Source organism: Musca vetustissima, unplaced genomic scaffold (genome assembly GCF_032173495.1).
Source record: "Musca vetustissima isolate MV318-11 ecotype Yass unplaced genomic scaffold, APGP_CSIRO_Mvet_v1 utg19615, whole genome shotgun sequence".
In the NCBI taxonomy this organism is placed as follows: domain Eukaryota; kingdom Metazoa; phylum Arthropoda; class Insecta; order Diptera; family Muscidae; genus Musca; species Musca vetustissima.
The window spans coordinates 142,029-168,427 of record NW_026883489.1 but is presented as its reverse complement, the minus strand read 5'-3'; the positions used below and the strand labels follow the sequence as shown (position 1 = coordinate 168,427).

The 26,399-nt window shown below is 29.5% G+C and overlaps 1 protein-coding gene and 2 long non-coding RNA genes across 3 annotated transcripts in view; 1 reads left to right on the top strand and 2 right to left on the bottom strand.

Annotated features, from left to right (window-relative positions):
- The window catches only part of LOC133330358 (uncharacterized), a 102,348-nt gene extending 82,867 nt beyond the window's left edge, over positions 1-19,481 (top strand). The window contains exon 2 of the long non-coding RNA XR_009754340.1: positions 18,794-19,481. This is a non-coding gene — a long non-coding RNA (uncharacterized LOC133330358). The remainder of the gene's footprint in view (positions 1-18,793) is intronic.
- The window catches only part of LOC133330360 (uncharacterized), a 135,539-nt gene that overhangs the window by 83,032 nt on the left and 26,108 nt on the right, over positions 1-26,399 (bottom strand). The window lies entirely within an intron of this gene.
- Positions 2,801-26,399, bottom strand: part of LOC133330357 (neuroplastin) — a 33,808-nt gene continuing 10,209 nt past the window's right edge. The window contains exons 2-6 of the mRNA XM_061538816.1: positions 4,965-5,085; positions 3,502-3,662; positions 3,318-3,425; positions 3,046-3,240; positions 2,801-2,951 (exon numbers count right to left, since the gene is read on the bottom strand). Coding sequence (XP_061394800.1) covers positions 2,818-2,951; positions 3,046-3,240; positions 3,318-3,425; positions 3,502-3,662; positions 4,965-5,085 — 719 coding nt within the window. The 3' untranslated portion in view covers positions 2,801-2,817. The remainder of the gene's footprint in view (positions 2,952-3,045; positions 3,241-3,317; positions 3,426-3,501; positions 3,663-4,964; positions 5,086-26,399) is intronic.

The window sequence follows — 26,399 nt, the reverse complement described above, 5'->3', positions numbered from 1 at the left end:
AGGAAAAATTTGACAGATGGTCGAGACAAAAACAAAGGTTTTTGTTTTGATGCATCACCTTATTATTGCATCATGATTGAGCCTAAGACCTTATTAAGAGACCTTGATGGAAACTTAAATAGAGTCTAAATTTGTTTAAAATTAAATTGAATAAGAAAAATAGCTATTTTTCGATTTCTGGGTAACTTACTAACAGTACATTTACATTGTACCGGATTTAGTTAACCCAGTAGGTTTTATTTGTCAATTTCATTGTAGATTTGTCAAATAAATCGTCATAAACTAGGTTAACCCAGTAAAAATTTCTTATGTACATGCCGTTTACTACGCCTTGGTAGATGCATGAGATTTAATACAAACCAAAAATAATATTTTTGTAGAAAAACTTCAGAATTTTTGGCAAATATGTTTATGAATATATTCGGAATTTTTAAATAGTATAAATTTTTTAAGATCAACTTCCAAGTTTGATGCCTACACCTTGTTATATGTACCTTATATTCTGTCAATAATAGATTTATGTACAAGCCTAAATAAGGCTCGAATTTATGTACGATCCTAAATAATTGAATCAGTCCGAACATGAATAACTTGAAGAAAAATCATGTAAATATAACATCAATAATGATTTCGATTTTGTCGCATCTTGTTTTTATATATTTTACCAAAACTTCTTAAAATAAAAAAGAAAAAAACCAAAAGAAACATTTTTTTAATTTTTTTTGTTTATTTTTTATTTAATTTTTATCATCATTATTATCTGTTTATTAAAGAAAAAGAAAACGTAACATAAGCATCATCATAATAATAATAAATCAAATACAATTTCAAAATTTTATTATTATTTATTAAGTGATATGACAAAAAAAATAATAATAAATTTAAATAATTAAGAAAAAAATATATATGTATATAAATTAAATAAAAAAATATATATATTGAAATATTTTGAAGATAAACACAAAATAGAAATGAATTAATTGGTATATTTGTATATATAAAATTTATTAAGTGGAGAGACAAAAAAATATATTTATATATGTGGTGGTGTGTAATGGTATAAGTACTTAAATAAGATTATTTAACAATTACTGAAAAAAACGAAATAAAAAACCGAGCTGAAACTATTTTGAAAAAAATTAATGGCATAACAAAAAAATATATATGAAGTAACTATTTTTTTAATTACTATTTCAAATGACTTCGTAGTTGTATTTTTTACATGACACAAAGACGGCAACCGTAATCGTATTCTTTTTAATTGGCATAGGGAAATGATGACCCGAATAATTGAAATTGTCAATGATATCTGACCGACCGGTTGCCTGGTTGGTGAACAAAATGGTGGAATTGGTATGTTTAAGCACAATTGGCAAATGTAGTTTTGAAGAACCGGCCATTATAGGACAAAATTCTTCGGTATGTGTGTGTGTGTTTTTTTTTTTCATACAAAATCCCAAAATGAAAAAAATAAATGGATAAAGTTGTAGGGCCGGATTAATACAAATATATTTAATTTCTGGTTTTATTGTTTCTTTAAATCACGCGCCTATATAACTTAACATAACCTAGCATTTTAGTGTTAAGATATTGCATTCCAAGGGTTACTCTTTTTTCTGTAACATTTTTGCAGTGCTGGGATTGAAGCTCTCTGTTTAAGAAAACATAACCAAACAGGATATACATATTCACATTGGTAGTAAAGGCTCCCACCCAAAAATATTCCCAGAGTTCATCACGATGTCAAGTAGCATTTTGGAACTATAATTGTCAGAGATATTTTTGTTTCTTTGTTTTTTGTTTCTTCTGTACTTTATAACAACTAACAAGCCAGTGTAAAATGGAACTCTTTTTAAAAGAGCCTTTTTAAAAATCATCGGTAAGGGGAGCTGGAGGTTGAGTTTTTATTTTTTTAGTTAGTTTTTGTATATTATTATACTAAGTCATACTTGTTTTTTAAGTTAATTATCAACTTTAGTGTTTTCTTGTTACTTATGCAAAATACTTTTGTTTTTCTCTTTTCATTACATGATTGTATCTTTGTTTTTAATATACATACATATGGAACAGAACAAAAAATAATAATAAATTTATTATTAAAAATACATCATAAAAATATATTGTGTTTATTTTGGTAAGTTTAGACCGTTTTGTTTGTTTTTTATTTTTGTTTATTAAATAATAAATTTTATTTCATTAATTTAATAGTATTAACATGTTGTAAATTAATGTACTTTTGCACTAATAACGTTTGTTCTTGTTGTTGTTTTTGTTTAGAAATGAACAAAGTTTGGAAATAACATGGCTTGCAGAGAACAGAGAATATTGCAAAGGAGAATTTGCGGAAATTTTCTCTTATATTAAATGAAATAGAAACGGAAAACATGGACAACAATTATAATTTGTAACTTATTTGATGAAATTTTCAACTAAAATTTAACTAATTTTTTCCGCTTATGTGTTTTAACTTATTTTTTATATATTAGTATCTTGTTTTTTTTTTACTTTACATACTTAAGTCGTTTTAAATTTATGTGTATATTGTCTGTTTTCTATAGTGTTTTTTTTTTTTTAATTTAAATTTAAATTAGTTTCATTTTTTAACTACTTTTGGCAGAAGAAAAGACAAAGAGACAACAAAGAAGAAATAAGTTGAGAAGACAACGGAAGAAGACACAAATAATGACTAATTTCTTTTTTTTGTGTTCGAAAATAAAGAGAAATGTATAAGGAAGTGTTTTTTCTTTAATAGTTGTTGTTGTTTAGGCTTTTTGTGTGTGTGTCTGTGTATGTTGGTTGTTTTTGATCTACAGAAACTTACTGATCCTGGGCATCTGTGTCATCATCTGCTACATTCTTGTTGCGTCTCTTCTCGTAAATCAAAATGATGGTACACAGTATCAACACCTCAGCACAGATACCCAAGAAAGGCCACAAAGCGGCAAATTTGCCTGAAAAAAAAGCGGAACGAACACAATAATATTATTATAACAAATAATAAAAACAAAATATTTCGATTTTTTCTTCGTTTCGTTTCTATCTTACCTTTTACACGTACAAAAGATGTATCACTAGCTTCTGGCACTTTAGCGTATTCGGTGGCGTCATTACGGCCAATACATTTGTATTCGCCTCTATCATCCAAACTGACATTTTCAATGGTTAAAATAGCATTTTGAATTTTATTATCATCGGCTCTTAACAAATAACGACCTGTGCTATTGTTGATGGTTAAATTACCTGGGGAGAGAGAGAGAAAAGCGACATAAATAAATACAATGTAATTCAAAACAATAAAAGAAATGAAATAAGCATACCAAAACTCCATGACAATTGTGGATTAGTACCAACAACAGTACATACAATTGACAATTTTTCACCCTCAACAACGCCAGAGTTTGAAGGCACTCTAACAGCAATTTTAGCTGGAACAATTAACAAAAAACAAATATTATTTGAATCTATTATAATATGTGCATATATATTTGTGTCGACACTTACCAACTACATTAAAATCTTTCCTTACATTATTGGCCACACATGAATAGAGGCCATCATCATGGACATCTGTTTTTTCAATGATGAACTTTCTTTCGGCCGCCAATATACGATAGCGACCCTCAAGTTCTTTAACTTTACTCACTTCTGTACCGTTTCTTTCCCTAAAAAATATATACGAAATGAAATATTAAAAACATGTAAAATATAACGTATTTAAAAAAAACATTTTTCAAATAATTATGCAATTTTGGAAATTGAGGAACAAAGCTTATGTTTTTATGGCTAATTCACAATATGCATAGATTGAGACATTCAAATGGTCAAGCGATATCTAGCGACAAGCTAATGTAAACGCGACATTGAATTCGAATTTACACCGAAGCCGATTTTATGATAAATCATAATTTTATCGTCATTTAAGTTGTCATTTGTCCTTTATTTATAAAAAAAGTACGAATTCCGTAAAATTGAGCGTACTATTATATAGAAAAATTGACTATTTATTATTTCAAAATAATCACACCTAAAACCACATGTATATTATAACTCTTTACCGGGACTAATTAGACATTTATTTTTATTTTGCAACAACAAATGCAAATGGTATCCCAAATAACCCGCCAACGTAAACTATTATAAATAAATGTAAATTGTTTTCTGTGTATCCAATTTACAATTAGGTATATCAACAAACAGCTGATTAAGTGACCTTATTAATTTGCCTAATCCTGTTTACAAATCCAGTGGATTAGATTTGACGTGCCAAGATCTATTAATACAGTCACCCATGGAAGTCAATTCATGGGTGACCTTGTCTTTTGGGTGACCTTATTAATAGATCTTTGTATCGAAGATTTGCTGATACTATTTCGAGTAGTAAAACTATTTTCTTTAAACAAAATCGTTCATAGTTTTTGTATATAAGCAAAATGAGTACCTTTTAATGGGCAGATGCCAAAAAGAATTTAAGCCGTGTTTCTTTTATTTGGCTTAGCAGGGGCAAATGATTGATACCAAGGTAGATATACAAGGTAACCGCATCGGCGAATTTCTACAATAAACATCCGTTGTTTATTTTGATATGTCAAAAATATTTTGCAAAACAAACAGATGACAAGATTTTTTACACATATGTAAAATCGTATCTAGTAATATTTCTCATGGTTGGCAACATGGCACATCGAATTGACAGTGAATCGAATAGTCAGCTGCGATAAATGGACTACATGATTGAACTTATAACAAGACCTATTTATAATGTCGTCAGTAAGATCATCTGTTTTCTCTCAAACCACATTCTTGTAAATTGACCCTATCATAACGTAAACAACATCGAAATGTGTTGACATTAAACTAAAGAAAATATATATTAGCAATGTTCCCCTAAGTTCCAAAAAATGCAAATATAGAATAACAGTTCCACAATTCCTATTTCTATATTTTTTATTAAATAATATACTCACCATGTTAATTCGTAATTTCCTTCCCCTGTAATTTCACAACTTAATACTAATGGAGCACGTATATCATAAACTTTTAACTGATGTTCGACATTATCATAATTTGGCACCAAAAATTCTTGCTCTGCAAAATTATAGAAATAAATAGAAAAAAAGAAGAAATTTATTAGTTTTATTCGTATACGTCAAATTTTTGCATTTTATTTAAGGAAAACAAACGAAAAAAAACGAGAAAAGGGAAAATGACAATTAAACTAAGCTCTACTTATATTTACACTTAAATGAATGTTAACAATAAAGGAAGAAAATGTAAAACGTAATTGGTTTTATATGTAGCTAAAATCACATAAAAATTGATAATAGATAAATAACGAAACTAAGCTTAAACTATGTTTATGATTAAAATGGATAAAAATATATACTAGAATTTATGAGCACTTATGAAAAAGAAAAATATATATGTTTAATAAAAACATAATAGCTTAAGAATAATATAAAATACTAAAATGAACTAGCTTAGAGAATTTAACTAGGAAGCCAAATAGTTGGAGAAGATACATTTTTATGTTGGTTTTTTTTAACAATTACAATTCGCTAATAGTTTATATTTAACTAAAAATAAAAAATACTGAATTGTAAAAATGTAATAAATTATGAATGATATTATATCGAAAATGTATAACTAATATATGTGTGTAGTTTTTATTATATGTAAAATTAATGAACAGTTTCTGCACATTGCCGGTAAAGACTTTTTATTAAGGAATTCATTAACGTTAAAAAAAATCAGCATGCCACTTGCCATATCAAAACATTAAAACATTTTTTTTTTTTTTGTCTCGATTATTTGTCAAATTTTTTCTTATATTTCAAAAATTTGGCAGCATTGCACATCGAATTCAAGTAAAATTTACCACTTTGACAGTTAATCAAGACATCAGCTGCTCCAAATGGACTACCTATTCATTGTGCCATGGGCGGAAACATGTTCTGTGCAAAAGTTCAAAGAAACAGCTGATTCTCTGTCAAGCTGTCAAAATGCGTTCTAATCAGAACTGATAGAAAAATGTACATTTGCATTTGTTAATTGTACCATTTTATTTATAAAACAAGCATGTTATAAAGGGATAAATTGTTCACTTTCACTTGATTGATATGCTATGATATTGACATTTAAAATCTATTGGATTTCATTAATCCAAATCATTACTATTTTTGTCCAAATTAAATGCTGATAAATTATTTGACATAAAAAATGATATCATAACCGCCATTTGATGTATGTCCAATGATAAATATCTTAATTTCCTGAATGGAGGATAAGTCTAGCTTTTGGGAGAATATAGAAAAAACAAAACAAATTGATTAAAGAAGAGCGGGGAGAAAGAAATATTTATTTTTTTGAATGTGTCTTCCATACAAAATTAGTCTTTACCAATTACTTATGAATATTTCTATATATGTATATGATGTATGTGTATGTATACGATTCTAAATAGTTCCCGCTTCTCTTCCCACTGTTCCTCTTTTCCGATATATTGTACCATGTCCAACTAGATATTTTCAAAACATTCTTAGCTTGCCAAATATACTCATATATTTTGTACATAAGTATATACACATATAAAAATGTATGATTGTACTATTTGGGAGGTTTTTTGTTTTTAGCAATACAACAAAAAATATATATGTTCGTATGTACGTACACAAGCACATATATTAGTTCTGTTTGATGATTAATATTAATTATGTCAAACAGAAATTAAAAAAAAGAGAAACTAACAAAAAATTACGTTGACAATTATGATGAGAGTGATATGACTGTGGGTTTTTTGGGCGTCGTCGTCGCCGTCATCGTCTTTGTTTAAATGGCATCAACTTGACAATGAAAATGGCTTTGATGGCTTCTTGTAATCATTTGTTTGTTTTTTTTTACATAGAATAAAAAAAAATAAAATAGAATGAAATAATTTATTTTTTAGTTAAAACTAATAACAAATAAATTTTTTTTACATTAAATGTATCTTATTCAACTTGGAGTGAAAATACAAAGATAATAAAACAAGACAATTAAACTATCTGGAGTTTATATTGGATTTGTAATTAAAAAAAAGAAACATGATTAAAAACAAAAATAGTTTAAGGATTAAACAAATATTCTGAAACAGTAGAAATATTATATATTCATATTAATGTTTTTATGTTCATACCAAACTGGGAAATATGATCTTTTTCATGTAATATTACATTAGAAAAAATTATTAAATTGAATAATTTTATAAACTTAGAATTTTTATTATAAACAAGTACATATTTGTTTGACGTCATAGCTTCGGACCAAAGACGTTCATTGTTCTGTTTGTGTCAAGATCTATTAATAAGATCACCCAGCTAGCGAAAGTCAGCTGTTTTCTCTCAAGTCTAATGTCAAAAATCTGGCTTTTGTTTACATTTTTATAATGGAAGTAATTCACAAAAAAGTCCTTTTTTATAGGCCTTGGTTTGTGTGTATTGAATTGAAATGACAACTCTGTACGTCTGTGATAACAGTATATATTGGACATTTGAAAAATGTCTGTCATAACATTGACCAAGAATGATTGATAACTAGTTAATTTTAAGTGACTAATTTTCTAACATTGTCTTTCGTATTTTTCACATTCTTATCTTTTTTATTGGAGATATAAAATAACATAGTCATGTTGACGTAGATAATATTTCTGACATAATAATATAACTCTAATTATGTCTACTACTAATTTTTTCTTAAAAGTGAATTGTAGCACTTAGGGTCATGGTACAAGAAGTTATGGCAACTGCTTGCCTATTGAAAATATATTAAAACTTGTAGATTCTTACAGAGCAGGTAGATTGCCAACAAATATTACAGTAATGCGTTTTAACAGTTTATCTCACAATCAGCTGGTCTTGGCTTATTTTTAACGTGTTACCTATTTGTTTACATTTTCATATTGTGAAAATTATATTCACAACAATGAGTTTGGCAGTTGATGTAATATCAGCTGGTCTTGTTATAGAACATGATGCAATAATAAGGTCATGTATCAAAACAATTGCCTTTGTTTTTGTCTCGACCATGTGTCAAAAATGTCCTTATAATATTTCACATAGTTGGCAATATTGCACATGGAATTCAAATAGAAATTACGCACTTTGACAGTTTATCGAGACATCAGCTGCTCTAAATAAACTACCTATTTATTGTGCCATATTATTGACTTTATATTTTAGTTTTGACCAAGACCTATTAATAAGGTCATTCAGACAGTCTGGCAGGATATCAACTGCCCCTCAAGTTTGCTGTCAAAATCCATTATTGTGAATTGATTTCCATTATGAAAACGTAAACAACGTCCCAATTTTTGGCATTAGAATTGAGAGCAGCTAACTTTCGCTTGCTATGTGACCTTATTAATAGAAAGTTATTGACATGTTTAGAAGTCTTCCGTTGTCAAGGCCTATTAATTAGGTCTTCCACTCAGACTAGCTGGATATCAGTTGCCTCTCAAGTTTGCTGTCAAAATCCATTATTGTGAATTGACTTCTATTATGACATAACGTCCAAAATGAAAATATATTTTTATGTTTTTTTAGAACTCAGGAAATTAATGGCATTTTACGACTAAACGATTAAGATATCGCTTGTATTGAATAGTCTAAAGCCGTATTCATGGCGTATATAAGGTCAAACCGAAAACCAATCGATATCACCGATATTGTGATATTTCACCATGAATATCTCTTACACACTCCGATTAAAGGTAGAATTAATTATGACATAAACACAATGCCATATAAATCAGCTGATCGAACGAAACCTATGGAAATCAATGTATTCCATAAATAGTGAAAGAAATTTATTATTTGTGGATGCAACAATATCAAAATCATATTCCCAACTCGATTTGAAAAGAAATTCTGACATTCCCATGGCATAACTATTCTTAATTTGGAATTCATATATCAATTTCAAATAAAATGAAAAATAAATACTATAAAATGTTGGCAAATTTTCAACAAATTAAAAAAAATCTAAAGCTCCACATTGTTCTCAAGATTTAAATAAGAATGTTGCAATTTATATTTACAGGTTTTATAGACAAGGAACTTAAAAATATTCAAAAATGTTTGCCACTGAACACAAGAATTGCGTACATTTCGAAGATATTTTCATTAAAATTTTGAAAGCTGAATGTTGTCAAAAGCAAATTTATGAACAAATTGGAAACATATGACTACCTTGTATAGTTATGCCATGGACATGCAATTAATTTTTGCGTTTTTTCGTAAAATTTTAAAAAATATGTCAAATAAACAAAATGTCTTTTTGCATTTGTTTGTTTTTATTTATTCTGACATTATAGCCCACAGGCTTTGATGACAAAAGATATCTTGTATAATTTTACCATAAGAACCAATTGGATTGATTTGGTTTAATTTTTGTACAAAACAAATCATTTTTAATCGATTTCGTTTAATTTTTGAATAACATGGTTATGGCGTTATGGCCATGTCACGTCTAATTGTACCTTAAGAAACGGTAGAATTTCCTTTGTTCTATTTGATAACAGGGTGATATGGAGAATTTTCTTTTATTGGTATAGGGTGATTTGTAATAAATTAATTTCTGGTAATTTTTTATCCTTAAATTAATGCAGAATATTCGGCAATTACGTAGTGTTCCTTCGTAGGTATTGCAAATATATTTCATGAAAAGTGATGCCAAATTTCCTTTCCTTTCTCCAAAATTACAATTTCTTCGCCTGTAGTACTCTACAAACTTCATTCACTAAAGATTTTAGGTTTATATTATAGTAACTATAAAACTTTTTAATTGATATATACAGTGGTGGTCACAGAATTAAAACATTTACTGTGGTAAACATTTTTTGATCAGCCCTCGATTCGTTTGAAGTATTTTTAAAATTTTTTTAATTCAGAACACTTCGATATACTGTACTTAAGAGATTTAGTGTGAAAATAGAAAATTATTGCATGCACTTTTTCCATAAATAACGGTTTTTATGAAAATACGTCGACTTTGAAGTGGCCATATAATTAAAACATTGTGTGAATTTTTACTTTACAGCATTTTTTGAAAATATTTTTAAAAAAGCTCTTTAATTTAGTTGAATTATGTAAACTAAGCACCGAAAAAAGCATTTACTGATAAAAAATTTTGAAAAAATTTGTAAAATCTATCAAAATCGCCAAACATTTGTACAGTACACCTAACATTCAGAAAATCACCTTTATTATAGAAAATAATGGTCCGAATGCACCAGAAATTGCTAGAATTAGTAGAAAACAATAAATAATTATCGAAATAAATAAATATTTGAAATAAAAACTGAAAAAATGGGAATTAACCTTAAGGAACTATTCAATTTCGACAGCCTTTATTGAAGAACGCAGGAATATTTTTGCAGTATGTGAGGAAATATCGATTGATATTTGCATTTATTATACCAAATCGTTTGTTCGAGTAGTACAGAATATATTTTATCAAAAAATATACAAGTCACAACAGAAAGAACAGAGATCAACGCCTATGTTGACGAATAAAAGTTTCTGCCACACAGCAGCATTTTTGATGCTTAACACAAGACTTTAAATATTTGTCAAATTGTAAATTTTTTCTTTCTTTTGGGCTAAAATAGATTAAATGGGCATTATTCTATTCAAAAAATATTATTTTGGAAAAATATTGTCATGTTCAATAGATTTTAAGGGTCAAGAGTTAACCATCAAACATGCTGCTGTGTACCAGAAACGTTTTCTCGTCAACATAGGTTCTGATCTCTGTTCGTTCTGGTGTGACTGATATATTTTTTGATAAAATATATTCTGTACTACTCGAACAATCGATTTGGTATAATAAATGCCAATATCAATCGATATTTCCTCACATACTGCAAAAATATTCCGGCCTTCTTCAATAAAGACTATCGAAATTGAGTCGTTCTTTTAGGTTAATTCCTATTTTTTCAGTTTTTATTTCAAATATTTATTTATTTTGAGAATTATTTATTGTTTTCTACTAATTCTAGCAATTTCTGGTGCATTCGGACCTTTATTTTCTATAATAAGGGTTATTTTCTGAATGTAAGGTGTTCTGTACAAATTACTGGCAATTTTGATAGATTTTTACAAATTTTTTCAAAAATTTTTATCGTAAATGATTTTATCGGTGCTTAGTTTACGTAATTTAACTAAATTAAAGAGCTTTTTTAAAAATATTTTCAAAAAATATAGTAAAGTAAAAAATTACACAATGTTTTAATTATATGGCCACTTCAAAGTCGACGTATTTTCATAAAAACCGTTATTTATGGAAAAATTGCATGCAATAAATTCCATTTTCACACTAAAACTCTTAAGTGCAGTATATCGAAGTGTTCTGAATTAAAAAAATTTAAAAAATACTTCAAACGAATCGAGGGCTGATCAAAAAATGTTTACCACAGTAAATGTTTTAATTCTGTGACCACCACTGTATGTAAATAAGTTTCAAATATATGGTCTGTTCCCGTACTGCAATAATCTACTATTTTTTACTACGATAACGAATTTTCCTTTATGATATCGAAGAAAATAGTAAAATCTAGTAGATTCTTGCAGTACGGGAACAGACCAATATTTTTGATATGAAAATATTCACAGTTTGGTATTTCATTCCACATTTGAATAAATAAATATGTGTAAAATTGGAAAAGCCTTAATATTTAATATGATTATCATTATTGAATAGAAACTGTAAAAAAATATGTTTTGTAAGAATTTTTAATAACAAGAGAATGTATGTTAGAAATTAATAAAAATATTAATCGAAACATAACATTGTAAAAAAAAAAAACTATAAAACGAAACAAAATATAAAACAAAAGCAATAAAAACACATCAAGAGAAGAGATAAAAAAGTAAAGGTGGAATTTTGTGGTTTGTTTAAATTGGCAAGAAAACGAAACTTAAAAAAAATACATCTGAGAGAGCGAGAGAGAGTGAGAATATAATTACAATTACAAAATAAAACATTTATTGAGAATACATTAATAAACGGGAATTTTGTTTTTTGTATTTTTATTTTTTTTTCTGTTAATTATAGAAATTCGTTAAAACGAACATTTAACGAACAATAACGAACGAACAAACATATTAGCAACTAGCAGCACACTCAGCATGAAAGATGATTGCGTGATGAAGAATTCAATGATGAATGACGTTTTGATTGATTGATGGTGGATTCTATTATATATGTAGGTATGTACTAAAGAGAGTGAGAATGAGTGAAGATAATTTAACAAGAAATTCATAGAAGCAAAACCAAAACAACAACAACAATAGTATTAAACATATGACAATGCGTGACGTTTTGGTAGGGTTGTATTTTTGTTTTTTTTTTCGAGGGGGATAATAAACTATGACGAGATGACTAGAAAGAGCAATGAATAATATTTTAATAGCTATTTGCTAAAATTAGCTATTATTATTTTTTTCTTAAACAAATGCACAACGTACATACGTAATAAATGCGTATGATGAGTTGTTGATAGCGGTGGTGGTGGTGGTGGAAAACCAAAAACATATAGTTTAAAATTTAGGAGCAACAATTTTTTTTTTTGGTAATTTTGGAGTTGAATGACAAAAAAAAACTCAAAGAATTCGATAACAATGACGAATATTCATTTGAATTTTTTGGGAGTGGTTTTGTTTTAGCAATAAAAGCTAAAGTTTTGAATCTCACCCTTATTGACAACAGGAGGAGGATAGAGAAGTGAAATATTGCTGGGGGCCAAAGTTTGAGTTACCACGCCTGGTAAAATCAGCACAGGTTGTTGTAGCTGCTGTTGTTGTTGCTGCTGATGCTGTTGACCCCCGGCGGCCGCTGCTGCTGCCGTTACCACTCCAGGTGCAAAAATAGGTGCCGATGTTGCAGCAGCCGTACCAGCAACACTTCTATCCACCGGCATTGGTATATACTGTTGATTTGGTGGCATTTGTGGATAATGCTGAAATGGATGCGGATAATATGTAATTGGTGGATGCTGAATCTGCTGTTGCTGACCACCACCGCCCATTACGCCCGGGGCATGTGAGGGAAATGTCACCATTGGATTATAGAATGGATGTGGATGCTGTGGCATGTAGTAGTTTGGTGGCAGATGGTATTGTGGCGGTGCTTGGGGTATTGCTCCCACACCTGGCGAACCCGGAGCCATGTGATAACCGTCGTGGGTCTTATGCTGATAACCTGGCATATAGTAGGGTGGCATATAATACGGAAACATGCCGGGTGGCGGGGGTGGTGGTGGAGCTGCCGTAACTGGTGCTGGTGTTGTACGCGGTGGCGGGAAGCTAGGTGGCGTTGCAGCATAATAAATGCCTGTAGGTCTCCAGGATTCAGTGGTATAGTGTGGCGGTGTGGGTGGTGGATTCAAGTCGTACGTTTTTGTCTTATTGTGATAACGTGTATCCATCGATGCCACGGGACTTCCATCAAAATTTGTTGTATTTATCAGAAATAACTTGTGCTTCAGATCATGTTCCATTTGTTGGATATGTGGCAAATGCCCGTCGTGATCATGCTCATGCGGATGATGATGACTGTGATGGTGTTGCTGCTGCTGTTGTCCACTGGTTGTCGTTGTAATTGGTTTTTTCGTTGGCAGTGCTAGAATTTGTGGCGGTGTTTCTGGTTCGGTTGGCTCCCAGGTGCGTGTAAATAAGTCATCTTCATTTGATTGACTTGGCGTTAGATCGTGTATTGTTACATAACCCGATTCTGTGGGGAAATATCTTTGATATTCTTCGTTACGATTACGACTACCACCCATATGATGTTGTTGTATTAGAAATGGTGATAAGGTTTCGGGTTTATCCGGTTCGGGATTGCGTACTTGTAGCATATGATAGCTGGCGTGTAAATCGTTGCACTGATATTTACCCTCGTGTACTTTAAGGGCATGACGCACAGCAATGTGAGCTTCAATTTTGTGCTTTTCACCTGGGAGAATGGTGAATGGGTTGTTTTTGTTTTTTGGGACGCCAAAAATTTTGTTTATTGGAGAATAGATTTAAAAAAGATATGCATTTTAAAAATGTTGGTATTTGTAAAAAAATACATTTCTGTAATAATGACAGCATAAATTTCTATTTCATTGGTATTTTTAAATTACTATTTATTTGAAATAGGGTCAGTAAGATCGCTGTACTGATCTTACTGAAATTTGATTTTTATTAGAAGTATTATGGATTGAATTGTACACACCAAGTCAAACAAAAAAGAATTTTGGAGTCTAAACCATCTATATGTTATGCATGAATCACCCTGTGTATTTATGGTAAACTTTCAAAGAACCTTTTTTAAAAGTCGTGTAATTTCAATACGACATAGAAAGATATTTAAAATAAAGTCATTCCTATTAATAATATAATAAATATTTACACTTAAGTCCCGCCTATTTAAGTATAATAATGTATAAAAAACCAAGTTCAAAATAAGACTATAGTTTTTTATTAATTCTTCATTATTATTTTTGTAGTTTTTGTTAACTTGTGATGTATAATTTTTCTTTCCGTCTATGCTAAACTGACGGTGTAAGAAATCTGTAGCTTCTCCCACAACTATTTCCCTGAAGATGACTGTCGAAGACAGTCGAAATATTGGAAAATAAAAAAGCAGAAATCAATATACTGAATTTTATTTAATGTTAATGAAACAAATCAAGTGTTTTATAACTAAAAAAAATGTTAGAATTTTAATACGATGTTTGGCAATTTACAACAATTTTAAGCCAAAGTTTATCAGTTTTTGAGCACAAGGCCATGTCATATGTAGTAGTTCCATTAATGTTTATATGAATCACCCAGTGTTTTATAACTTAAAAGCTGCAACCTATAAATATGATGTGTGGCAATGTTACATGGCGACATTTTAAGTCACAATGAGATAATACAAAACCGTATTAAATTGATATTTAATATTTTATTTAATACCTATTAGAGTACCGTTAAGACTCTTAAATGTTCAATGTTTTTTTTTTTTTTTTTTTTTGAAGTTTTGTCCCAGACTAATTAATTAAAATAATTTTATATAACCTTCAAATATAATGTTCTTTGGAAAAATGCTTGAACACTATATGGAATAGTAGTAATATAAAATGTGTGTTTTGAAAACTTTCTGATTTAATAGTTTGCTTCTCCTTGGATATGCTATTGTTGTCGTTTTGCACTAGAAGAAACTCACCCTCAATAGCACTTTCACTTAAGACATATGAATGTTCATCATGACCGTGTCGTAAATTGTGTAGTTTTATGGGTTCGCCATCCTTTAACCATCTTATTGGATCTGTTATGGGTATAATACATGTAATTGCAAAATGTTCACCCACATTAACCGTTGAATCACCATAGTAAATAGCTGTTTCAAATTCAAATTCTGTTGAATCTTCAACATCATTTACTATATATGTGTGTATAGGTTAGGTTACGGCCGGTAAAGGAGTATAGTTTCGTTGTTCGTTGCCATGGTAAATATATAGCATGTAGGAAAATTAGTTTTTTTCACAAGGGTCATCACCATCCATCCATTCATTCATTCACCACCGTGCCACACATAAACAATATTTATTCAATGTGGTAGTTGTTTTTTGTTGTTGTTGTTGAGGAAAAATTATTTAGTTTTTTGCCATTTGGTCAACACGAATTGCGTGTTTGGTGTAGTGTTTTTCACATCACAGATCATCATCATCATCACCATTGAATTTCATGTTGAAGTTAGAGGTCATGTATTTGTTCGATTTTAGATTTTATTGCAGCACCATTATTAGGGTTGCCAAATCAAAAATGTTTTTTGTTGTGTAGGAAATAAATTATTATTACAACGAAGTCGACGTTATATGTGATCGAACGAACGCAGTTGTAATTTGATGTCAGTTAGCAGTATAGTTGTAGTAGTAGTAATAGACAGAAATGACAGAGTTTTGCATGTTTTAAGATTCATATATTTATAGATTATGTACAACAATATATATATTTTGTCATGTCATTTGTATGTTGGTCCGATTGGTTTATAGTTTTTTTATTGTTAATTTTTAGAAATCAAAAAATTTATATTAAAAAAACAAAACCTTAAAAGGAAATTGGGAATAATTTCTGCAATAATAAAAAACAAACACACCCATTATAAATGACAAGGAAATTGTTAAAAGACCCGCTTTTTAAATGAAAATCTGAAATGGATTTCAATAAAATTCGTACAGGGTGATCCCTATGTTGCACACTTGACGCTGTATGGTGGTCATATCAACTTGGCAGCACTCTTTGTTTGTATTCAAATCAAGTGAACCTAATTAAAAGGCGTCGGCTTTGAAAGGAAATATGTTGATTTAAATCATGAAATCTTTCTAGAGATTGATAGAATTTTACACCCGAACTGGTAATTATTAGTATCTGATTTTTCATAGGATTTTCAATACAAATAAAGTAAAAACATGTTTTGAATAGGAAAATCGGTCACTAGTAATTGTGAGCATAAATTTGTATTCGTGCATTCATGTTTTTTTTTTGTAATTTTATAAGGTATATAAATGACGCAATTGAAATGAGCTGGGTTCTTGGATTGAATTGCCAAATAGCCCACCATTACTTCTGTAACCTTTTCATGTTAAATAATCTAAAGTTTGGAAATCACTCACTTTTTTCAGTGGACAGTGTTGGATATCACACAACCATGAGCAATAAATGACACATTCATTATCCACTCTCGTATATTATTCTGAAATCCAAAAATTGTAATTGCAACAGTGTAAAGACCACATATTTTACAAATCAGCTGATGTCATGTCTTACTCTGTAAAAAGCAAGTGAAAACTAATCTAAAAGCGTCTTATATAGAATAATGCGAAATGTGAACAACCCTTAAGTTGTATGACGTTTAGTGTACGTACATTGAAGGCTATTTTCAAAGCATTTTTAAATACAAGTAATACGTGAAAAAATATATCTGACAAAACAAATGTTATAAAGATTGTTTTATGTCAAATTAAAAAAAAAAAACATATTTTTCTTACAAAAACCATTTAAAATGAGGTGTGTGTGTTTTATTTCTTTACAATTGGATTCCCTTTTCGAAATGTATTAGTATTAGATATATGTATAGAAAAAATATTTGATTTCTAAAAACAAACAAAATACATATTTTGTGTCTTTCATTATATATAGATACACATTGATATATATTTTCTTTTAAACAAAAAAGTACATAGTATTATCATTATTATTATTTTTGCCACATAAAGGTAATAATAAAAAAAGGAAATGAACGAAATTGAAAACTCACAAATAATTACAGTGAAACGAACAAAAAAAAAGAGTAGAAAGAAAACACAAAAAGGAAATATTGCAAAATACCAACAAATAAAACTATTATAAAAGAACGAAAAAAAAACTAACAGAAAACACAACAACACAAAATTACATATTTTGTATTTATTTTACATTAAAAATGTTAATAAAAACAAATAAAATAAAAAAAAAATAATTGTCTATATAATGTCAGTGTTTGTGTATATATATTATGTATCAAACAAAATTGAAACTATAAAATAATTAACGGAACAGAACTATGGGTATCGGCATACAATTTTAATAAGTTTTTGTTAATAGGAATTTGAAAATTTTGTTAAAATGTACACTTGTATGTACTTTGCAAAAAAATAATTTCTGATCAAGTTGTTCACATTAGGAATTTTGTCTTATTTCAGCTCCAAGTTGAATGTAATTGAAAATCAAGGTACGTTTCTTTTAGCACATGAAATAAATGGAAATAGAAAAATATATAATATAAATAAAAAGAAGAGGATGAACTAAAAATAATTTAGAAAACTAAATGTACTTAAATAATAACTTTTTTGAAATAAAAACAAATAGAAATAAACTTTATAAATGACTTAGTATTAATATCAAAACTGCAGTGCATTTTTTTAGTATAATATATCCTTAAATCGTTCAAATACAATATGGCAACACTAAATATGGAAAGAGTAGTTCCTTCGCCTTAAAATATATAAAAAAGAAAAAAAAAACACATAATCAAACCACATACGTTAATATTCTTTCGTCAAAACCTTAGAGACTAATAAATCCACTCGATTTAAAATGTCAATTAAATAGCGCATGATTTTTTTACTCCTGTGATTTTTTTACTTATACGCTATGGAATAGACATTTGAGATCGAGTGGATTTCGTAAATCAAACCCACTTTTAAATGCTTAAATGAATCACGCTTAGAATGTGAAACTTCTTTAAAAACAGGGGGGTTCACAATGCGAAAAGTATAAATACAGGGTGAGATGAATAAACTGCAACCAACTTCAGACAACTGTCATTTCTAAGCCACTCGTCCGACAGCTGTTAAAATTATTCCAATGACAGCTCACTATATTGTTTACAATCGTACAAAAGCATTTCGTTCAGAATTTTCCAGAAAAAAAGTTATTTGTGATGGAATTCAAGCGTCATAGGTGATTTCTTTATATTTGGCTGGAAAACTACAAATGGCTATCGTTAGAGCACTCCAGCATTTAAATGTGAATATTTTTTTTTACTGGTAGCGTAGCCCGACGTCAAGGAATTGAACGGTAGAAAATAGCAACATCAGCAGAAATGGTTTGAAAAGTAAAGAAGCGGCTTGATTGAAACCCGCGTTGCAGTGGCCAAAAATTGGCTCGTGAGCTGAACATATCACAATATTCCATTTGGCACATATTGAAAAATAAGCTCGGGGTAAAGCTATTGAAATTTCAAAAAGTGCAAGAACTTACACCGCAACAGAAAGAAAATAGACTCAAAAGAGCTAAAGAGTTGCTTCGCTTGGACGGAAGCGGCGAATTGCCGAATTTGGTTTTCTCCGATGAGAAAACATTCGCTGTCCAGCAGTTTGTGAACAAACTAAATTATAGTGTTTACTTGCCAAAGAGGTCAGCTGAAAATGTGCACCTTCGGTTGGCCACCAGAACTCAAGTGCCGGTCATGGTGATGGTGTGGGCCGCCATAACAGCCTATGGTCACTCTCCGCTCAAATTAATCGACCGTGGCATCAGAATAAATGCCGAATATTATCGCGAAAATATTCTGGAGGGTGTATTAAAGCATTGGGCACGCAAACATTTTGGCCGCAGAACTTTGACTTTCCAACAGGACTCAGCACCATCTCAGGCTCCTCGCTTTATTTCCAGCGCACAATGGCCACCAAAATGTCCGGATACCAATCCGTTGGACTATTGTGTATGGATTATTTTGGAAAGCAAGGTTGGCACTAAAAAATACCAAAGTGTCGATAACCTCAAGCAAGCGCTTCGCCGGTAATGGGCCACAATACCACAGAGTAACATTGGGGCAGCGTGTGATGGCCATAATTCGTGCCAAAGGTGACCAATTCGAACAAATCTAAACTTATTCTAAAATTTGATGCTATTTCCGGCATTTTTTGCTTTATTACATTATTTAGACTACGTTTACATTAAATGTGTGTTATTGTGTATTATGGACGGAAAATGACAATTGGTAATAGCAAAGCTTGTAATATCCCTTCCATCATTCACTATATATATATATATATATAATCACTATCACTAAATTTGTTTATTTATTACTAATACTTGGCATATCATACAATGGGGTATCAACCATTAGTTTATTAGATTTACAAACAATTTATTTGCAAAAACAAATTGGTAATTACATCCGCGTTTCTTCTTTACTATCAATCAAGTAGCGAAAAATAAACATTATTTGTTCAAGTATTAGTGGCAATGTAAAAATAGAATAACTTTGACATATCAACCAATGTGATGCCACCTTAATTAGTTTTTACAAAATCAAAGGCAAAATACTATAATTCTTTATTTCTTGAATTAGCTACTAACGGAAATGGGTAATAAATTAGTTCTATCTCAAAGATAACACGCGTTACGTTACTATGCTTACTTATGTCTTAACATGAAATTTATTTAAACAAGAACTGCTTTTTGACGCAATAAATTTCATCATATTGCAGGTTAAGCTAAAAAAAGGAGAATTGGGACAAGTACATTGTATTTAATACCAAGCTGCTAAGATACATATTTTTTTCAAAAACGATTCTATTAAGTAGTATTCATAAATAACACAATATTATCTTTACAATGTCTAGATTATATATATTAGCAAATATACGTGTTGTTAATGATAAGATACGAATGCGATTGCTGTAGTAAACGTCAGTCAACAACACAGCATGTCAAAATGAGGTATATTGCGTTCTGATACTGCAGTAAAAATAATCATGTTGTTATATATTTTTTTATATAAACAAACTTGTTGCTGCTAATGTGTCAAACAATATATGATCATATAACACAAGGGAGGACGGTCGGAAATTACGCACGCACTTGTATTCAGAGGTTATTATTAAAATGTATATTTTAATAAATGTATATTTTAAGGAAAGCAAATCCAAATTTATTTTCTCATTAAGATATTGGAACAGGACCAATTATTTTAACTCAATATAAAGAAAATGACAACTTAAAGGTGATCAAATTATTATAAAACATGTTCCGTGTAATTGTGCCATAATAAACTTGCTCTCATTTTTACACTAAAATTGTGTAAACACGCCTATTTTAAGATAATGTCGTCATGTTAAGACATACACCCTTCACACATAGCAATCAAACTATTGAAAACCTAATTATACACTGTCTATGTTTTTTCTTTAAGATATTTGCAACAAAACCATTTATTTGACTTGAATATAAAGAAAATGACAACTTAAAGGGCATCAAATTATAATATATTATAAAACATTTTCTGCGTAATTGTGCCCTAATAAACTTACTCTCATTGTTACACTAAAATTGTGTAAACACGCCTATTTTAAGATAATGGTGTCATGTTAATTTATACACCCTTCACACGTAGCAGTCAAAACCTAATTTCAGGAATAAAAATAACATCTGCAAAAATTACAAAATATTGAAAGAAAATATTTCAATAATTTAAGTGTAGATAATTCGACATAGGCCAAAATTAAAAAAAGGATTACACATTTGTGTTTTTGGCATTATCTAATCAGAGAAAAACTACAACAAAACCAAACCACATAAATCTCTACAGAAATCTAAAAATAGATTTTACAAATGACTCGAAGAATGACACTGACAATGAAATAGAATACCCATAGCCATGTTATAAGCGTTGTCGTTGTCGTCGTCGTCATCATCAAATGATTAAAAATACACCACACAAGGCAAAACAACATCATCGAGAAATAGTTTTATTTAATATGACTGTTTGTTTGTTGGTTTGGTTTTGTGTATGTGTGTGTGTGTGCGGTTTGTTTTGTCGTCATCAGCAAATTTTTACAACAAACAAATTATTTTAATTTACATGAGGTGTGACACAAAGAGTAAAACAAAACAAAAAACGTACATACATATATAGATGACAGACAAACAAACAAAAAGTTTGCACGCAAATATACCTTCGTAAAAACAAATACATAAAGTTTATATTTTGCTAGTGTGGATTTGTTGTATGTCAAATAGGGATACTAATTTGTCAAAATGTAATCCAAGAAAAAAAATTAAACTGCTACATCATCAACAAATTGGGGGGATGGGGGTGAAATTATCCAGCTAATTGTATGGTCATCTGGCAATAATGGGGAACTTGTATACCCTACACTATTATGTAGGTTTTACTAGTCTGAAAAAGAGGACTTCTTTTTTTTTTGTAAAATAAAAAGGGAGAAAAACGTCCAAAATAAAAATATAAATTGACATTTCATACAAAGCCAACTTAACAAGCCATGACTGCCAAGCTCCTCCCTCTAAACACTGATATTCCTTTTTAATTAGGCATTTAATAGAAGCAACTTAAAGAAGCTTGCCTGAAACATTCAGGGTAGGGATAAGTAAATCGAATTTCGACTAATCGACTTTTTGTATTGAAAAGTCTTAAGGGCTAAGCAGAATGTTGGCGTTGAGCCACCCGTTGCGTTATGTGTTATCGAAAATACAACAACCACAAGGAAACGTTAACACAAACGCTCGAAGTTGATGTGCGCTGCGCTTCGGAGTTAAATATATTTTTACTTTTTGCGTGCGTTAACGCGATAAGAAAAAACGCTCAACGCGAACATTCTGTTTAGCCCTTTAAAGTCGAAATCGACTTTTGATGAGGAAATCGTAAAGTCGACTTTCAATTTTATTCATAAATACTTGGTTTATTATCACAAAGACCAAATTGTCAAAAATTACAGATTTCAGAACTTTATTGTATTGGTTGAATAACAAAATCAAACTCGAGTCAATTTTGCATTAGCCAATAAAAGACGAAATCGATTTTGAACAAGTTTGACAAAGTCGAAAGATCGAAAAGTCGACTTTTTAGTTAAAGCCAAAAATCGAAAAAGTCTAAAAATTTTAGCCAGAGGCAAAAATCAAAAAGTTTAGAAGTCGTCTTTTGTGCTCGACTACGAATCCCTAATTCAGGGTATATACAGGCATCTTGGGTATATTTTTTGTTCATACCTATTTTAATAGAGCATGCCATTTAGATTGTCAATTTCCCTTTATCTTCGTAATACGCGTGACAAAATAAACATTTGAGCGTTCTTGTCAACTGAAAATCCATTTTCAAATCACATTATCAATAAACTGAAACAGATCAGCTGTTTTAGGATATTGATGAAAACGAACAAAAAATGTTTTAATTTCTAAGAGATTATGAAGTTTAATTTATTTTTTCACGTTTTCAGTTACATGTTATGAAAACAAATGTCAAATAAATACCACTAAGTGTTGTGTATATATTTTTTTATAAATGAACGTAACATCCTACCTTGTATCATTGTTGGCAATTCTATTTTTTTCCTATTCTTTTATACAGTACATTTTGTTTGATCATATATATAAATATAGTATAAACTCGGAAATATCCAAACACAATGAAAATAGTGTCTAAATATTCATCATATTTATCTTGTTGCTAATCTCAAAATATTGCAATTTATATGTATATAAAAGCAAATACCAGGGATTTTAAAATGCTGAACAAATAAACATATTTTGTGTGTATGAATGAACAAAAATATCTTGTTGTTTTAAAAAATCAAAACAAATATTTAATATTCTGATAAAATACAGTGTGCAGCTAAAATGTTTTTACATCTGATTGTTTAGAATTCATATTACAATCGACTTTTTATTTTATAAATTTTTTATGCCGACTTTGGTCCCTGGAATGACAATACCACTTTGTTTTTGCGTCAAAATGGCAAAGCTTTTAATTAGTTTAAAAAAAGTCCAGTAACATTAGTCCACTATAATTATAAAATATACACATTTACATTTAATATTTCGTAAACCACGTAAACAAATATCAGGTGAGTAATTAAACATCTTGGATTTTGTTTAACAATTCACAAATATGGTCGATTTAGACGGCAAAGTCTAAACGCGCAATAATTTTTAATCTTCAACGAGAAATTCAAGCAAGAAATGCTAATTCAGTTCCGGATTTAATTCTATTATTTTTATGGTAACAAAATATTTTGCCGCTACACGGCTATGTATTTTGTGATACACTGTTATATATATATATATATATGAGACCGAATAACTGGATGAGTGCATGCATCTTCTGCTGTTTAGTTAATAAACCTCGTGATATTTACTCCTACAGTTTTTAATTTGTTCACACATCTTTGTTTTTGTTGTTCACCACCAGGCACAAACATTACATACATATTATTAATAATATCTATTTGGAACAACAAAAGCCGCAGCAGCAGCAAAAATGCCGCTATCTTTGTTTGTTTACACAAAATGGAAATTATTATATGGTATTTAAAAGATAAATATTTATATTTTACTCATAACAAATATATGTATGTGTAATATATGGACATTATGTCAATGCTGATATGGTCATGTCGGAGAAATTATCAATCATATGTCAAAATCATCAAAACAACTTGCCCTATTTTTTTTAAGAAATTGAGAATTACATTGGAAATTTTTTTTGAAGAAAAACTCAGCCAGATTTGAAATGTAAAAAAATTTTGTTTTGTGTATATCCATTTCGAAGGACCAAATATAAAAATTGAAGATTGACAGGACTTTTTGTAGTAAGTGGTTGTAAGACATTGAAGTTATCCTGTTGACATTTGACTCAATCTAATATCATGTATGTAAACGTTGTATAAAAAATTCTGGTTAATACCATCCATTTAGAGCAGCTGATGACTCGATTAACTGTCAAAGTGCGTAATTTCTACATGAATTCGATGTGCAGTGTTGCCAACCATGTGAAATATTATAAGGAAAATATTGACAGATGATGCATACCTTATTATTACATTATGATACAGTCATTCCATTATAGACACAATGCCATGCCAAAGGCATTCTTTATTTGGACGCAAAATTACGTCCGACATTAGGTGGTGCAATTAATTATATCAACTCTGATTAAAGAAACAACTCAATTAAAAATGCAAAGTGTAAAATGTTTTCCCGGTCATGATAATATCTAAGGCTATAATTTGCAGACAAAAGAATTATAATATTTTAAAAATAATTGGTTTACATCTTGGCCTTTGTTTTAAAAATCGGTATTTAATAACATCTTTGTTTTTTATTTTCTTTTCTTTGCATTAAGCTGATTTAGCAAAACAAATAAGAAGACGATACACATTTCTTATCAATAATAAGTTCACTGCATTGAGATAAAAAGACTGCGCACATTGACACTTATTTTCTTACGATAAAGACAAAAAACAAAACAATCTTTCTGAAAACAAAGAAAGTGTCAACCAACTTTATGTGAGAGACACAATACAAATAATGTTTAAAAAAAGTGGCACGTTTTTCATTTGATTTAAATCCAAATGCTCTGAGAACCAGAACATGGTAAAAATGTCAAAACTAGATGGCAGCACTTCAAACCTAATACAACAGTCAATCAGCTGTTGGCATTTCTGGTTAGCATTTTAAATCGGTCAAGGGGGTTTTTCTAATAAATAATAATTTAATTGCAGTTACAATTGTCATTTCCTTATATGTCAAAAAATTAGGATTTCCGGAAAAATATGTTTGGTGTAAATATACCCTAAGATTACTTTTGATAATGTAAAAGTTACCAAGGAAGATGACGGGTCAAAGAAAAGACATTCTGCTTCGGCGAAATCATTCATTCCGTCATCAATTTGTTTTGAATTACAAAATTATAATGTTTTTTTTTTTTAAATGACTCACAACAAAAAAAAATCCATTACTGCATAGGTATTTACAACTTATGTATGTGAATGTGTACAGCTAAAAGCCATGACTCACAAATATTATAAATTGCAATTTATAAATACGAATAATTTAGTAGATATTATGACATATGTATTTTTATATGTATGCAAATACATTAAATAAGTATTTTGTTTGTGACTCACTTAATGTATGACGTTTTGTTGATGACGTTTTTGCAATGTATAAATTTAAATATATATATATATATATATATATATTTAATTCTGATGGCGTTAATTTTTAAATTATCTTTAACTTAAATTGATGTACGTCATTGATGTACAATATCAATGACATACATAAATTTGAAAAATAAAAAAAAAGGAAAAATACCATCTAGATCCAGCGAATTTTATTTGACGCAAAGGAAATAAGATCGAGTGGATTTTGTAAATTTAAAAGGACATATACATTAGAATTTTTTCCCAGTTTATAGAGTAGGTTAACCTGGTAAAACCGTTCTAATGTAAATGTCGTTTTAGCCCACTTTATGAGGATTTATTAATTCTGTCTTAAAACTGTTACAGAATCGCACCACTGATCAATATAATAAAATCGGCGTTATACATAACAACCGTGCTAACAAATGATAAGCGTTATTACACAACTCTTCTTTGTTCAACCAATGAACAAAGTACTGTTAACTTGGCATCACTGTTGATGTACAACATCAATGACGTACATCAATTTGACATATAAAAAAGGGAAAATTACCATATAGATCGAGTGGATTTCAAATTGTGCGTTTCATATTGTCAATAATACTGTCAAATAAATCCTCATAGAGTAGGTTAACCGAGTAAAAACTTTGTAATGTAAATGCCGTTTTAGACTACTTATGAGGATTTATTTGCCATATATGTAATGAAATTGACAAAATTTATACGCACTGGATTTATAAAATCCAGAACAATGTAAATTTACGATAAACGTACGTTAGGTAGATGATTATTCACATACACAAAAATCGATTTATAAATCCCTATTATTTATTTATGCCAAAAACAAATATCCCTCCGAAAAAAAAACATATTACTCTCGCAAATGTAATAAACTAATAGAGAGCAA